At 38.5% G+C, this 13,662-nt stretch overlaps 1 protein-coding gene across 2 annotated transcripts in view; it reads left to right on the top strand.

Annotated features, from left to right (window-relative positions):
* Positions 1-13,662, top strand: part of impact (impact RWD domain protein) — a 78,556-nt gene that overhangs the window by 39,035 nt on the left and 25,859 nt on the right. For both annotated transcript variants that reach the window (XM_054730041.2, XM_054730042.2), the window contains exon 9: positions 12,808-12,942. In XM_054730041.2, coding sequence (XP_054586016.1) covers positions 12,808-12,942 — 135 coding nt within the window. The remainder of the gene's footprint in view (positions 1-12,807; positions 12,943-13,662) is intronic.

Raw genomic sequence — 13,662 nt, 5'->3', positions numbered from 1 at the left:
ACATTTTAATCATGTTTTAAAAGGAGAGATGTGTGACAAAAGTGGCACCTTCTCTGTAAAACCACTATCAGAGTGAAAAATATCGAAATATTGTAGGCAGAGATGGTGTACAACTTCTGGATTCATTTTATACACATCATTTTATTGATTATCTTCTGTTGAAAGACAACTTTGATGTGCACAGTGACCGGTATTGGTAGGTGTCACTTGTGATTGATTAAAGCAGCTCTCTACTGCTGTGGCAGAGGAGGGGATGTTGGCCAGATGAAATGAGTCCTGTGTGTGTGTGTGTGTGTGTGTGTGTGCGTTAGGGTTGTCACGGTATGAAAATGTAACCTCACGGTTATTGTGACCAAAATTATCACGGTTTTCGGTATTATCGCGGTATTTTTTAAACGGTGTTGCATATGTTCAGAAAGCATTGATAGTCCTGTTCTACACAAACTAAAATAGTTCTGAAAAGGTTTAACAATGTTTATTAAACCTAAAATAACACAAAGCCTTAGCAAAAGTGCAACTTTTCACAAGTAAAGGAACAAATAGCTTCTTTTTCTGGAACATGTTACAGTAGTCAGTGCAGGTGTAAATTATACAAATCCAAACATTCAAAACATAAACAATATGTAAACAAATCAAAGAAACACCACTTGTTTTCTCATATACTTGTTTTCTTCATTATCAAAATGAAAATCTAAAACTCCAGTCCACACTTGACTTGAGCGCTGTACAAGTCAACCTTAAAAAATATGTATTTAAAATAAATAGCCACTTTAAACAAATGACTAAAATAACTACTACACTATGTAATCAAATCCAAATGTTCAAGTATAAATGGCATTGAATAAGTAAACAAATCAATGACAAGGAACTAATTGTATATTTCTCTTCATCATCAACAAATAAGATGCTTCATGCAGCAACAGGGTGTCCGTGACACGGTTTAAATGCTGGCAGAGGACGCTGCGGCTGCAGTATATAGTGACTCGTTGCATTCTCCCTCAACCAAAAGTCCTCACGTCATGCATTTAAGCTAAAATGCTAATGTTAACTTACCTTGCACTGGCTGTAGAGACGTGGGTGATGGTCACGCGGATGTGCCATGAGATTCGAAGTGTTGCTGCCTTCTGCAGACACTTGTTTCCTGCACGTTCTGCAAATGGGATAGCAGTCTTCTATTAACTGTCCCTCAGCATTTTTCAGAAATCCAAAATATGCCCATACTTCCGATTTAGTCATCTTTGAGGGCTGATGGATGTCCTGGGCGCTGCCGTCGCCTCCTTCGGCCGTTATTTCAGCTTCAAAGTTTTGGTGCCGTTGCAAACTAAAAAGTGCGTGTGCGTGCCGCGGGAACTTCAGCTGAAGCGACGGTGGCTGGTAAGGGTCACCGCGCCGAAACCGCGGCCACGGTAAACCCACCGGGATAATTTAGTTTTTTAAAAACTGGACGGTTATTTTTATTATCAACTTTTTTACCGGGGTTTACCGCTATACCGGTTACCGTGACAACCCTAGTGTGCGTACGTGCGTGCATGCGTGTGTGTGTATAAATGATCAACTAGCCTTAAAAGGGGAACTTCTTTCTTTCGTTGTAAACTGATACCCCCAGCATTTTCTGGCAGAGCTTTGTCAGATGACTGTTTGCTGCATTCGTTTACAAGTGGAAGCCATCATTGGTTGATGGGGGGTGGCTGAGCTTTGTCTACTGATGCCTTCATTTACATGCGAAGCCAACCTAAATGGAATGTGCTTGGTTGATGTCTTGAATCTGGTGAACTGAGCCTGTCCACCCAAATACTTCCTGCTTAGAAAGAGAATGAGCTGTTAGTTGCATGGCAACAACCCCCACCGCTGATTCCCATTGGATGCAACAAAGGTAAGTCGACGCTTTGTCCAGGTAAGTGACATGATCGCGAGCTGAGGTGACAATTGTCTCTATGGATGTATGGTGACTCCCTTTGTTGTAAATTTAACCTAGGATTAGGAGAGGAGGGGAGGAGAGGGGTGGCTGAGACAAATGTCTGTTTGGATGCTGAATGGTTTAGAGTTGGTAACCCTAAATTAGGGGCGACGGTGGCACAGGAGTTAAGTGCTCGCCCCGTAATCGGAAGGTTGCAGGTTCGAGCCCTGCTCAGTCTGTCGCTGTCGTTGTGTCCTTGGGCAAGACACTTAACCCACGTTGCCTGCTGGTGGTGGTCGGAGGGACCGGTGGCGCCAGTGCTCGGCAGCCTCACCTCTGTCAGTGCACCCCAGGGCAGCTGTGACTACATTGTAGCTCATCACCACCAGTGTGTGATTGTGTGTGTGAATGGGTGAATGACTGATTGTGTTGTAAAGTGCCTTGAGGGGTTCCACAATCAAAAACTTCATGCGTCATTACACAACAGTCTGCAATTCATTTCTTGACATACAGGCTCATTAAAGGTCATTTCACAAAAGGTCATGAAACAATAGACCTGTCAAAAAATTTGACAAAAGGTGGTTCCTTATATTTCTCTCATGTGGAAAGACACATCTGGTGGTCGTGGAAAATATGTTAGAGAAGGGTCAGAACATTGGCATTCATCAAGCAGAGAAAGCATTTAAGGAGATTTTAGAAACGACTAAAACTGGTTTAGAACTGTCCAACGCATTGTTAAAAACTGGAAAAATAGTCAAGATCCATCGTCTTTCAGGAAGAAATGTAGCTGGAAAAAAATTCCTGAATGATCGGCAATGACTTAAACTTTTGTGAAATCAAGAGAAGAACAACAAGTGCTATGTTTAATAGTTTAAGAGCATTTCCACATGCATAATGGCTAGAAAAAAAGGCATACATTTGCTAGGGAGCATAAAGATTTGACTCTGGAGCAATGGAAGAAGGTCATGTGGTCTGATGAGTCCAGATGGAACCTGTTCCAGAGTGATGGTGCATCAGGGTAAGAAAAGAGGCAGATGAAGTGATGCGCCCATCATGCCTAGTGCCTACTGTACAAGCCTGTGGGGGCAGTGCTATGATCTGGGGTTGCTGCAGTTGGTCAGGTGCCTCAGTAGAAATAAATGCACTGGGGGTGAAATGAAACCCACCCAAAATTAAGGTTGGGCATCGTTTTAATTTGAACTATTCCTATTCCAAATCCTCATTTCGATTCTGGTTCCTATCGATTCCCGATTCTGATTCTTTCAAGTGGCAGGCTCCAAAAACGTAGCATGTTTTAAATGAGCCAGCTAACCACAGGTCTTACTTGATGAAATAATCAGAACTTAAGCATGTATTTAACTCATTTACTGCCAGCCGTTTCCTGGTCAGAAAAGCCCTTCGCTGCCAGCGTTTTTCAGCTTTTTCACAGTTTTTTTTAAGAGTCACAGAACGTTGCGCTCTATGATGATGTCAACACCAAAACTAACTAAACAAAGAGTAGACTCACCTCTTACATCATGAGGAATCTGCACGTTTTGAGCGTTATACGTTCTTCCATAATTTGTTGTTCAATTGTGATTGGAAGAAGCTTTTCCGGTTCGTGCCTCACTTTTTTTTACAGCAACGGCTCAAAGCGATCTCCTAACACATGAGTTTCTGCTTCCTGATCACGTAACATGTGACGTATGCAGATGAAGATGGGCTTTAGAGCTGGGATGTTTGTTCTCACGGTGCCCACACAGTAAAAAAATGCAATTGACGACTTTAGTATTCATTGGCAGTGAACGGTTGGATTAAATTTTTTGCGGCTGGATTTAAGTCTTTATTGCATTTATGTCACAAACAACCTTGCTTTAGCTTTGATTAAGTCTTCTTGGACAAAGTGCTTCTGCTTCTAGTCGTGTCTGTATCCATTTACATCATAGTTAACTTGAAATGAGTGAAAACAGAGGTATGAATGTTTAGTTTTGGGACACAAAAACAGAGTTACAATGATTTTACTATTGTGTTATTCTAGCTACTCCAATATCCTGCAGCTGACACCTCTGGAAGTTTTACCACTGGTTGTGTTTCCGGAAATGCAAAAATGTGACAAATTTTATTTAATTAGCATTAATGTGAGTTTAGCAGAAATCGTATCAATTGAGTTTAATGATAATTCTCTATACTTATAACATTTTGGAGTCACTTCCTACTCAGAGAATACTCAAGTCCTTACTGAAACTCTTGTTCAGCTAGCTTTCAGGTATCACAAAGCCAAACGTTTTGATGAAACATCTCTTTCTGCAGAGGAAAAACAATATAGCAATGGTCTAATGCTTGAGTTGAAGTTTCAAAACAACAGATCACCAACAAGTGCTTGGCATGTCATATCTGTCCATTATTTATTTACAGTCTATGGCGTTTTCCAACTCACAAAAACTGACAGACTTCTCAATATCTGTGGATAACCAATTGTAACTGCACCCATAGTATCAGACCTTCAGGCTCATTTTTGGTAACACACTGATTAATCTTCTACTTGTCACACTCTCAGGGTTCTGATCCATTTAGGTGAAGAGCTCTCTTCTTAAACTTGTTTTCTGCAGTCTCATTCTCTCCTTTGAGTCTTTCCACCCATTTCCTCATTTAGATTTGTGCCTTCTGCCAGTGAATGTGGAAGTGAACTGTAATGAATACAGATGGATCCGATTCATCCAGGGATGCTTTCAGCCAGATGTGAATGTGTCCCCTCAAGTCACAGATTGCACATTGTGTGTGTGTGCGTGTGCGCGCACGTGCGTGCATGTGTGTGTGTGTGTGTGTGTGTGTGTGTGTGTGTGTGTGTGTGTAAGATAGTTCAGAGCCAAAATTTCCTCTTTGTATTAGGGGAAAATTCAGACTGGCAGTTTGGAAAATTTGCTTACTTGCCATCCAGAGGGCAACATTGTTGTAGACCATTATGTCAACAGCATTGCCTGATGGCAGTGTCCTCTTTCAGCAGGAAAATTCAGCCTGCCAGCTTGAGAAAAATTGCTCAGGAACAGTAGCTGTTTAGAAACAAGGCAAAAAGAAAAGAAACCTTCAGAATCCATGGTGCCGGTGTCTCATCAGGTTAGATTTATTGTAGCAGCACAGGAACTATGGCTTTACAAGCTGTGGCAGGATGGTGTAACTCTGTAATAGAAGAAGTAGAAGAAAATGTCATTTCTGTAGCGCCTCTCAAGATAAAAATCACGAGGCGTTTCACAAAAGCAAAAAATATAAAAACGCATTTAGAAAATGTTAAAAAATATATTTAAAGTGAGCAAAAATAGACATTTGTGATTAAAAAAAAGTTAAGAAAGAGAGAGAGTGAACAGGAAAGAGGGAGATCAGTGGATCCTGAGGAAGGTGGAATAGGTGGGGAGAGCAGAATAAAGTGAGAGAGGTGAAGAAGGTCATACAAAAGCCAGCTTGAACAAGTGAGTCTTCAGCTGCTTTTTAAAGGAGACCACTGAGTCCACTGATCTCAGGCTCAGGGGGAGAGAGGTCCAGAGTCTGGGGGCCACAGCAGCAGATGATCTGTCACCTTTGACCTTTAGCCTGGTGCTGCACAACCAGTAGGCTTTGATCACTGGACCTCAGGGACCTGCTGGGGGTGTAGGGACTAAGAAGATCACCAATGTAAGATGGTGCTTGTCCATGTAAGGCCCAATAGACCAGAACCAGGATCTTGAAATGAACCCTGAAGTTGACTGGCAGCCAGTGAAGCTGGAGGAGAAGCGGGGTGATGTGGGTGTGTTCGGAGGTGTTGTACATTGTCAATGAAAATATTTAAATTATTCAACCACAATTCCAAATCTAATCCAATGTATGTATTATTTTTTATTTCCCGCACATAAATATGAATGCAATGTACAGTTGGTACGAAAAGTATTCAGACCCCTCGTCAAATTTCCCCTCTTTGTTATATTGCAGCCATTTGCCATTTGCAAGAACCCCATATTGACAAAAAACATAGTATTTTAGAAATGTATGCAGATTTATTAAAGAAAACAGAAATATCACATGGTCCTAAGTATTCAGACTAGGGATGGGCAATATAACGGCATCAATATTGGTATCGGTCCGATAAATAAAACCGGGACGATATTAACAACTGATATTTTTTCTATCTTGTCTCCATTTGTTTGCCTGTTTCAGAGGGTGAGGGGGTGATGTGTAATTGTTTATTCATGTGTCAGTGATTGTAATAATCTCAGAACCATAAATGTGTGTGGTGTGTGTGCATAATAATGTAAATTAAGCTTTAATAATTTTCATTTTATACAAAATCTGCTGATTTTAGAAGCATTAACGTCAGTATATCGGTATCGGCAAATATCAGTTATCGGCCATAACAGTGAGATTAATATCGGATATAGGTATCGGTCCAAAAATTTCATATCGGTGCATCACTAATTCAGACCCTTTGCTTTGACACTCATATTTAACTCAGGTGCTTTACATTTCTTCTCATCTTCCTTGAGATGGTCCTGCACCTTCATTGGAGTCCAGCTGTGTTTGATTATACGGATTGGACTTGATAAGGAAAGCCACACATATGTCAGAGCAAATGAGAACAATGAGATCAAAGAAACTGCCTGAAGAGCTCAGAGACAGAATTGTGGCAAGGCACAGATCTGTCCAAGGTTACAAAAAATCTCTGTTGCACTTAAAGTTTCCTAAGAGCACAGCGGCCTTCGTAATCCTTAAATGGAAGCTGTTTGGGACAACCAGAACCCTTCCTATAGCAGGCTGTCTGGCCAAACTGGGCTACTGGGGGAGAAGGACCGGAGCAACGGGAGTGGAGTCAGAGAGCGGACAGCCCGCCACCGTTGGCTGCTAACAACAAAGTTTTGGCTGGAGTCCTTCCAGAACGAGCAAGATCAACTCAGCAGAATCCATTCAGCGGAGGCAGAACCAGAGCTGGCAGCTGACATCACCAGGTCCGGCGGCCGACATCACCAGGCCCGGCGGCCGACATCACCAGGCCTGGTGGTCGACATCACCAGACTGGCGAGGCCTACGGCACTAGACCCGGCGTGGTGACGGCTGACAGCGGTGAGCCCTGCCATCGAGCCCAACTTGGCGACGCGGAGCTCGGACTGTTACGCTGGGGCTGCGGGACCGGAGGATGGCAAAAGAGGAGAAATCTGAGTAGGAAAAATGCCAGGAAGACGATCGGCTGGACGGGGCAAAGACATGACTGCAGACGACCTGGAGGAGATCAAACGATCTCTGAACTACGTGTCAGGTGATCTGTCAAAAGTTACATTGCAGCAGGATCGCTTGCTAAGACTGATGGACGAGGTGAGAGAACTCAAAGTACTGTTAACCGAGAAAGAGAAAAAGATATCGGCTTTAGAGCAAAAAGTGGACGAACTTGAACAATATACAAGAAGAGATGACTTGGTAATAACGGGACTTGAAACCAGACACAGAAGCTATGCTAATACAGTTACCAATCATAACTCAGCAGAAGATGCCTCAGAAAAAGAACTTGAGTCACTTGAACAACAAGTTGTAACATTTCTACACAGTAAGAATATTTCCATACAAAAAGAAGCCATTGCCATATGTCACACTCTGCCTAAGAAATATGAAAAGGCAAACCCAGCTATTATAGTAAGGTTCACCAGCAGAAAACAAAGAAACAATGAATCGGCACAAGGACACAAGCTAAGAGGCACTAATGTGTACATTAATGAACATCTAACCAAAAAAAGGGACGATAGCCAGAGAAGCACGGATGCTAAAAAGGCAGAAAAAACTTATAGCAACATGGACAAGAAATGGGAATGTATGGATCAAAGAACAAGAAGGGTCACCGGCTAAGATAATAAAGGAGCTGAAGGAACTGGGACATTTCAATAAACAATGACTGATGGACGGAAAAGAAATGTTGGAAAAAGAAATAAATATAGTAAAAATCCACAACAAAGTCACAGAAACTAAATACTAGTAAACATAAAAAATAAATAAATAAATAAATAACACATGGACACAAGAATACAAGAAGAACTAGAACAAAATATACGATCCTGGAAAAGATTTAGACAATAATCTGTGCATGCATAATAATGAATGCAAATATTATTGCGACCAAGATTGCGTGACTGTGCCTTGGTTAATGATACACTGTCCATCATCCACTTCAATAGTAGAAGTTTGCATTGAGTTTTTAACACAAAATTGTTACAGAAACATGGTTACAAGAAGGAGATATTGAGGATGTTCAAATAGATGGGTATGAGATGTATTACCACTGTATATATGTGTATATATGTAACACCCTAAAAAGCAAAGTGATGCATAACATGTCGATAGCAACTGCTGATGTAATGGAAATTATCACTGTTGAAGTAACATCTGAAAAGACAAAAAACATAATAATTAGAAGTATTTATAGAGCACCAGGTTCCTGTATTGAATCATTCACAAACACAGTTTCGGAAATGTTTAATGGAATTTGTAACAAGAGTTTGTTTCTCTGTGGGGACTTCAACATTGATTTGAAAAATTACAAACAATTTATCAAACGACTTGGTAAATTCCATGCATCTAGTTGGTCTGTTTCCTCTGATAACCAAACCCACAAGAATTACTGTACAAAGCTCAACAATTATAGGAAACATATTTTGTAATATTTATGGGGGGTTGGAGAGTGTTGGAATCATAATGACTGATATTTGTGATCATCTGCCAGTTTTCACATGCCACAAGAATGATCAGATTACACATCAACCTCAAATGGAAAATCTTAAAAGGGATCGGTCACAAAAAGCCATAGACTCATATAATAGAGCCCTAGAACAGCAAAACTGGGATGAAATATAGATAAATGATCTAAACTTGCCTTACAGCTCTTTCATAAGATTACTGTGCAGTCAATATGAAAAAAAACTGTAAAATAAAAAAAACTTACAAAAAAGATAAGAATAAACCATGGTTGACAAAAGGACTGCAAAATGCCTGCAAGAACAAAAAAAGCCCTGTACAGAAGCTTTTTAAAACAAAGAACCAGCGAAGCTGAGCACAGATACAAAAAATATAAGAATAAATTAGTTTCGATATTAAAAAGACAAAAAAAAAATTATAGCAATCTACTAGAAAAAATTAAAACAATATAAAGGCAACTTGGGGAATAATAAACAATGTTATAAAAAGAAATAAATCAGTTTCAACTGTTCCGAATTATTTTATAAATGAAGACACTGAAATAAACGATCCAAACAAAATCGTCAATGAATTTAATAAATTCTTTACTAACGTGGGACCAAGCTTGGCAAACAACATTCAAAAAAGAACTAATTATAACATAGGCAAAAAAATTATAAGTAACAAAAATAGCATGTTATTAAATCCAGTGACTAATGAAGAAGTAAGAGAAGTTGTAAAAAAAACTCATCAATAAAAGGACAACTGACTGTGACAATTTAGACATAATAATAATAAAACATATAATAGAGAATATTATCCATCCCTTTACTTATATATGTAACTTATCATTTACAACCGGCATATCTCCTACCAAAATGAAAATAGCTAAAGTCATTCCGCTTCACAAAAGTGGAGATAAGCATATCTTCTCCAACTACCGACCTATATCCCTTCTGTCACAATTCTCAAAAATATTTGAAAAACTATATATTACCAGATTGGACTCATATTTTAACAAAGATAATATCTTAAATGACAGTCAGTATGGGTTTAGACCAAATCGCTCAACTTCAATGGCAGCAATGGAATTAACAGAAGAAATATCGGAAGACACTGACAAAAAAAAATTGATAAGTATCTTCCTTGACCTAAAAAAAGCATTCGATACAGTAGATCATGACATTCTTCTAAAAAACACTTAGTAAATATAGCATAACAGGACAGCCCTAAAATGGTTAATGAGTTATTTACATGACAGGAAACAGTATGTTCAAATAAACAACATCAAATCCAATCTGGATAATATTACTTGTGGAGTACCGCAAGGGTCGGTACTAGGCCCTAAACTATTTATTATTTATATATAATATAAATATATATTATTTATATATAAATGATATTGTCTCTACATCTAATATGTTAAAGTGTATCTTATTTGCAGATGACACAACTTTTTATTATTCAGGAGACAATATTGATCAAACGATAGAAGTGGTACAGAGTTGGAAAAAATCAAATTATGGTTCGATGGAAATAAGCTTTCATTGAACACAGATAAAACATATTTTATGATATTCAGCAATAGAAAGTTGAATATAAAAACATCAATAAAATTAGACAAAATCTGTATTAAACGAGTAAAGGAAGTAAAATTTTTGGGAGTCATCATTAATGAGAATTTATCTTGGAAACCACATATAAACAATATCAAAACTAAAATAGCTAAATCAATCGAAATATTACACAGAGTGAAATGGTCTCTAGATGACAAATCCCTATTTTTATTATACAATTCATTGATTGTACCTTACTTGAACTACTGTGTTGAAATTTGGGGAATAACATATAAAACCTATACACATTCAGTTTTTATCCTACAAAAAAAAGCAATAAGAATTATAACAAGAAGCAATTATAGAGATCCATCCAGCCAATTATTCATCAAATTAAAAACATTAAAATTTTACGACCTAGTAGTTATACTATTTATAATTTATGTATAAAGTTGACAAAAAGGACCTGTAGTGTGGTTAACTACATAATAGAATTAACGCTGTTTGCTATCAGCTTTGTTAGATTCTGAAGAAAAGATCGGACATTTAGTATATGAACCTATATTATGCACAAATATATAGGATATTCATGCAATCGATAGAAGTTCATACACTAACTGTCTTATCTATATTTTAATCCAAAGATTAATGTTTAATTTAAGATAATTAAATTTAATAGCAAAAGTGTATTTATTTAATCAGAAGTTTAAAGGAATCTTTGCTTATTCAATAACCAAAAATATACACAATTTCTGTGTTTCATTTCAAAGAAGAGTCATAGTTTTTAAAAAGTTAAGAATTTATTACTAACACTTTTAAAAAGGACAATTTGAAATGACAATTTAGAAATGACTTTTTTAACAGACAATTTGATATTAAAACTTGTTTTTAAAAGCAAACCTGTGACTGAATGGAACTAAAATGAAATGCGAGGTTTTGGATGCGTGAATGAATCTCAGAAGGTTTCTTTCAGTGAGAGAAGCGTTGTTTTGCAGCTAACTCAGTTGGTTTTAGAAAAAACAGCATCGGACACCATCTGTGTGCTACCTCACCTAGCAAGACGACCCTCTGTGTGGATCCGGAGGTCAAGGAGGATGTTGTCAGCCTCAGAGGTACTCGGTCCGATAGAGAAAACCCGAGTGGAACCGACTCTCTTGTCCAGAGATGTCGCAGGGTACACGGTGTCAAGCGTCTGGCTTAACTCTGAAGGAGTTTTGCATCAGCTGGGTACAGTTGCGTTTATTCGAAGCAAGACTATCGGCGTGACAGAATGCTTAGTAGAGACTTGGGCGGCCGTCCCTCGTCTCCTGATATGGTTCAAGAACTGAACTTACAGCTGCGGAGATTTAGTTTTAACAAAACCTCAGATCACGCCCTCTCAGCGTCAGAAAGCTTAGTGTTATGAGTAAAGACATGTGAGGTGTTTTAACTTACCCTGGATACCCTCTGCGTGAGGTGGTTAAACGTGCAAGATGACCTTCTGGTTTACTGAACACACATTACTTGATGATTATTATTATTACCCAAAGCATAATAAGTCATTTCAGTAATTAAAATACATTTATACTGAACCAAGATTTATGATGATTGTAATAAACCGTAATAAAGTCAAAGAGTTTATTAAAATTATTATTTAAAAATTATTTTTTTGAAATCTTGAAGTGTCCTTCATCTTGGGACGGAACAGCAGCAGATAAAGATGGTGTTTCAGCAGACATCACGGCTCCTGGCGTGTTAATCTGTGGGCAAAGTTAACAGCTCGACCCAGCTTGACCCAGCTGGGAAAGTGTGACCTTTGTCACAAATTAGAGATGCTACACACCTTCCAACAAATTTAATCATAAGATTTATGGAAAAAAAGAGTAATTATGGTTTGAAAGGCAACAAAATATGCACAATACCAAAACATAGGATAAATATAAAGGAACGTTGTGTATCAATATATGGAGTCAATATGTGGAATAAATTAAGTACCGAAATCAAGAATGCCAAAACAATATAGACCTTTAATAAACAAATTAAAAATGAATTGCTTAGCTTATATGATACTATGAGAGACGTATTTATGAGGTAGAGAGAATGAAAGGGAAAACACACACTGCATGTTCTACTTTGTTATAAACACTTAAACTTGGAAAAATAAAATATGTCCATCCATTTTCTGTCAGTATTTTTGTTTTGCCTTCAAAACTTTCCTGTTGACACATCACAAAAGTGGAATAGAACCACCTCTCATGTGCCAGAGAGATTTCTGCTGTTGAAGCAGCAGCTCTACTTTGAGCCCCTCCTAGAGCTTGTTGTCTTAAAGTGACAGAGCACTGAAACAGCTCATTCTGGAAGGTGAAACTGTCAAGAATAAAACAGCTGAAATCGCTTTCTGTAAGAGGGATTTTATGCAAAGAACTTCATCAATGTGTTTTGTACAGATATGGAGCTATTATAACGTTTAAACAGACATAATATGTCCCCTTTGAGAATAAAACACAGGGACATTCTCCAGGAAATTTCCCAGTCAGACTAGCAGCTTTAGATTGGCAGCTGAGACAGAAACATTTTATTACAATTCAGCCACTTTTAACAGATTTGGTGTGAAACATGAGCCTCCAGAGAAAGGTGATGTGCCAGTTTAGCATTTTTGTCCCCTGCTCAGATCTCTCAATTCACACCTTTTTCACACGTGTTTTCCCACTACAGATTCTGGACGTGCGAGATGTGGTGGTGGTTGTGTCTCGGTGGTACGGAGGTATTTTGTTGGGTCCTGACCGCTTTAAGCTCATCAACAACTGTGCTAGAAACATCCTGGTGGAGGAGGGATACACTGCATCCTCGGTGAGGAACCTTGCCTTAATACACACAAAATCAACTTTGCTTCAGACAGCCTTTAAACAGCTAGTTCACATCTTTGAAATGGGTTTCAGTGGGATTAATATGAATAATGAATATTTTACCTATTGTGCTTTGAGAGACTGCTGTTACATATGCCTTGAGGCAGTTTAAATGATGTTGTCTGCCTTCAGTGAGCTCCTTAAACCTCAGCACAGAAGATGTCACATGAAGTAAGGAAAAATGTGTTGCTCAAAGTGATTATGCAGAGCCTGAACGCTTCTGTTGGCTATGCCGACACACAGAAGTCATGCTGGATGGAAAAAAAAGACAACTCATCCACTCATCTCTGAAAACTTTTATTTTCCAAGTCTACCTTTCTTTATTATTTAAGGTTCGACATCAAACCTCCTTCACAGCTGCATCTTTGATATTGACCCTGACGGAAGACACTGGTCTTTCTCTGTCTCTTGTTCTTTCAAGACTACTCGTGAGCGCCTTTTAGATTATAGCAGACTTGCCAATGTGGACACGAAGTTGGACAACTCAAGCTCATCAGTGCTGCATTATACATGTGCGTTGCCATGGCTACAGATTGATCTCAGATCCAAATTACAATAGAAATCTAAAACCTGTTAGATTTTACACAATAAACAAAGTATTGATCAGAATGAAACAAATATGAATATGGTACACCTTCATCTTATTGCATCAGATTGATTTGCT

Source organism: Nothobranchius furzeri, chromosome 8 (assembly GCF_043380555.1).
Source record: "Nothobranchius furzeri strain GRZ-AD chromosome 8, NfurGRZ-RIMD1, whole genome shotgun sequence".
Classification (NCBI taxonomy): domain Eukaryota; kingdom Metazoa; phylum Chordata; class Actinopteri; order Cyprinodontiformes; family Nothobranchiidae; genus Nothobranchius; species Nothobranchius furzeri.
Note: the sequence above shows the minus strand (reverse complement) of the source record. Positions and strands in the feature narration are given on the sequence as shown.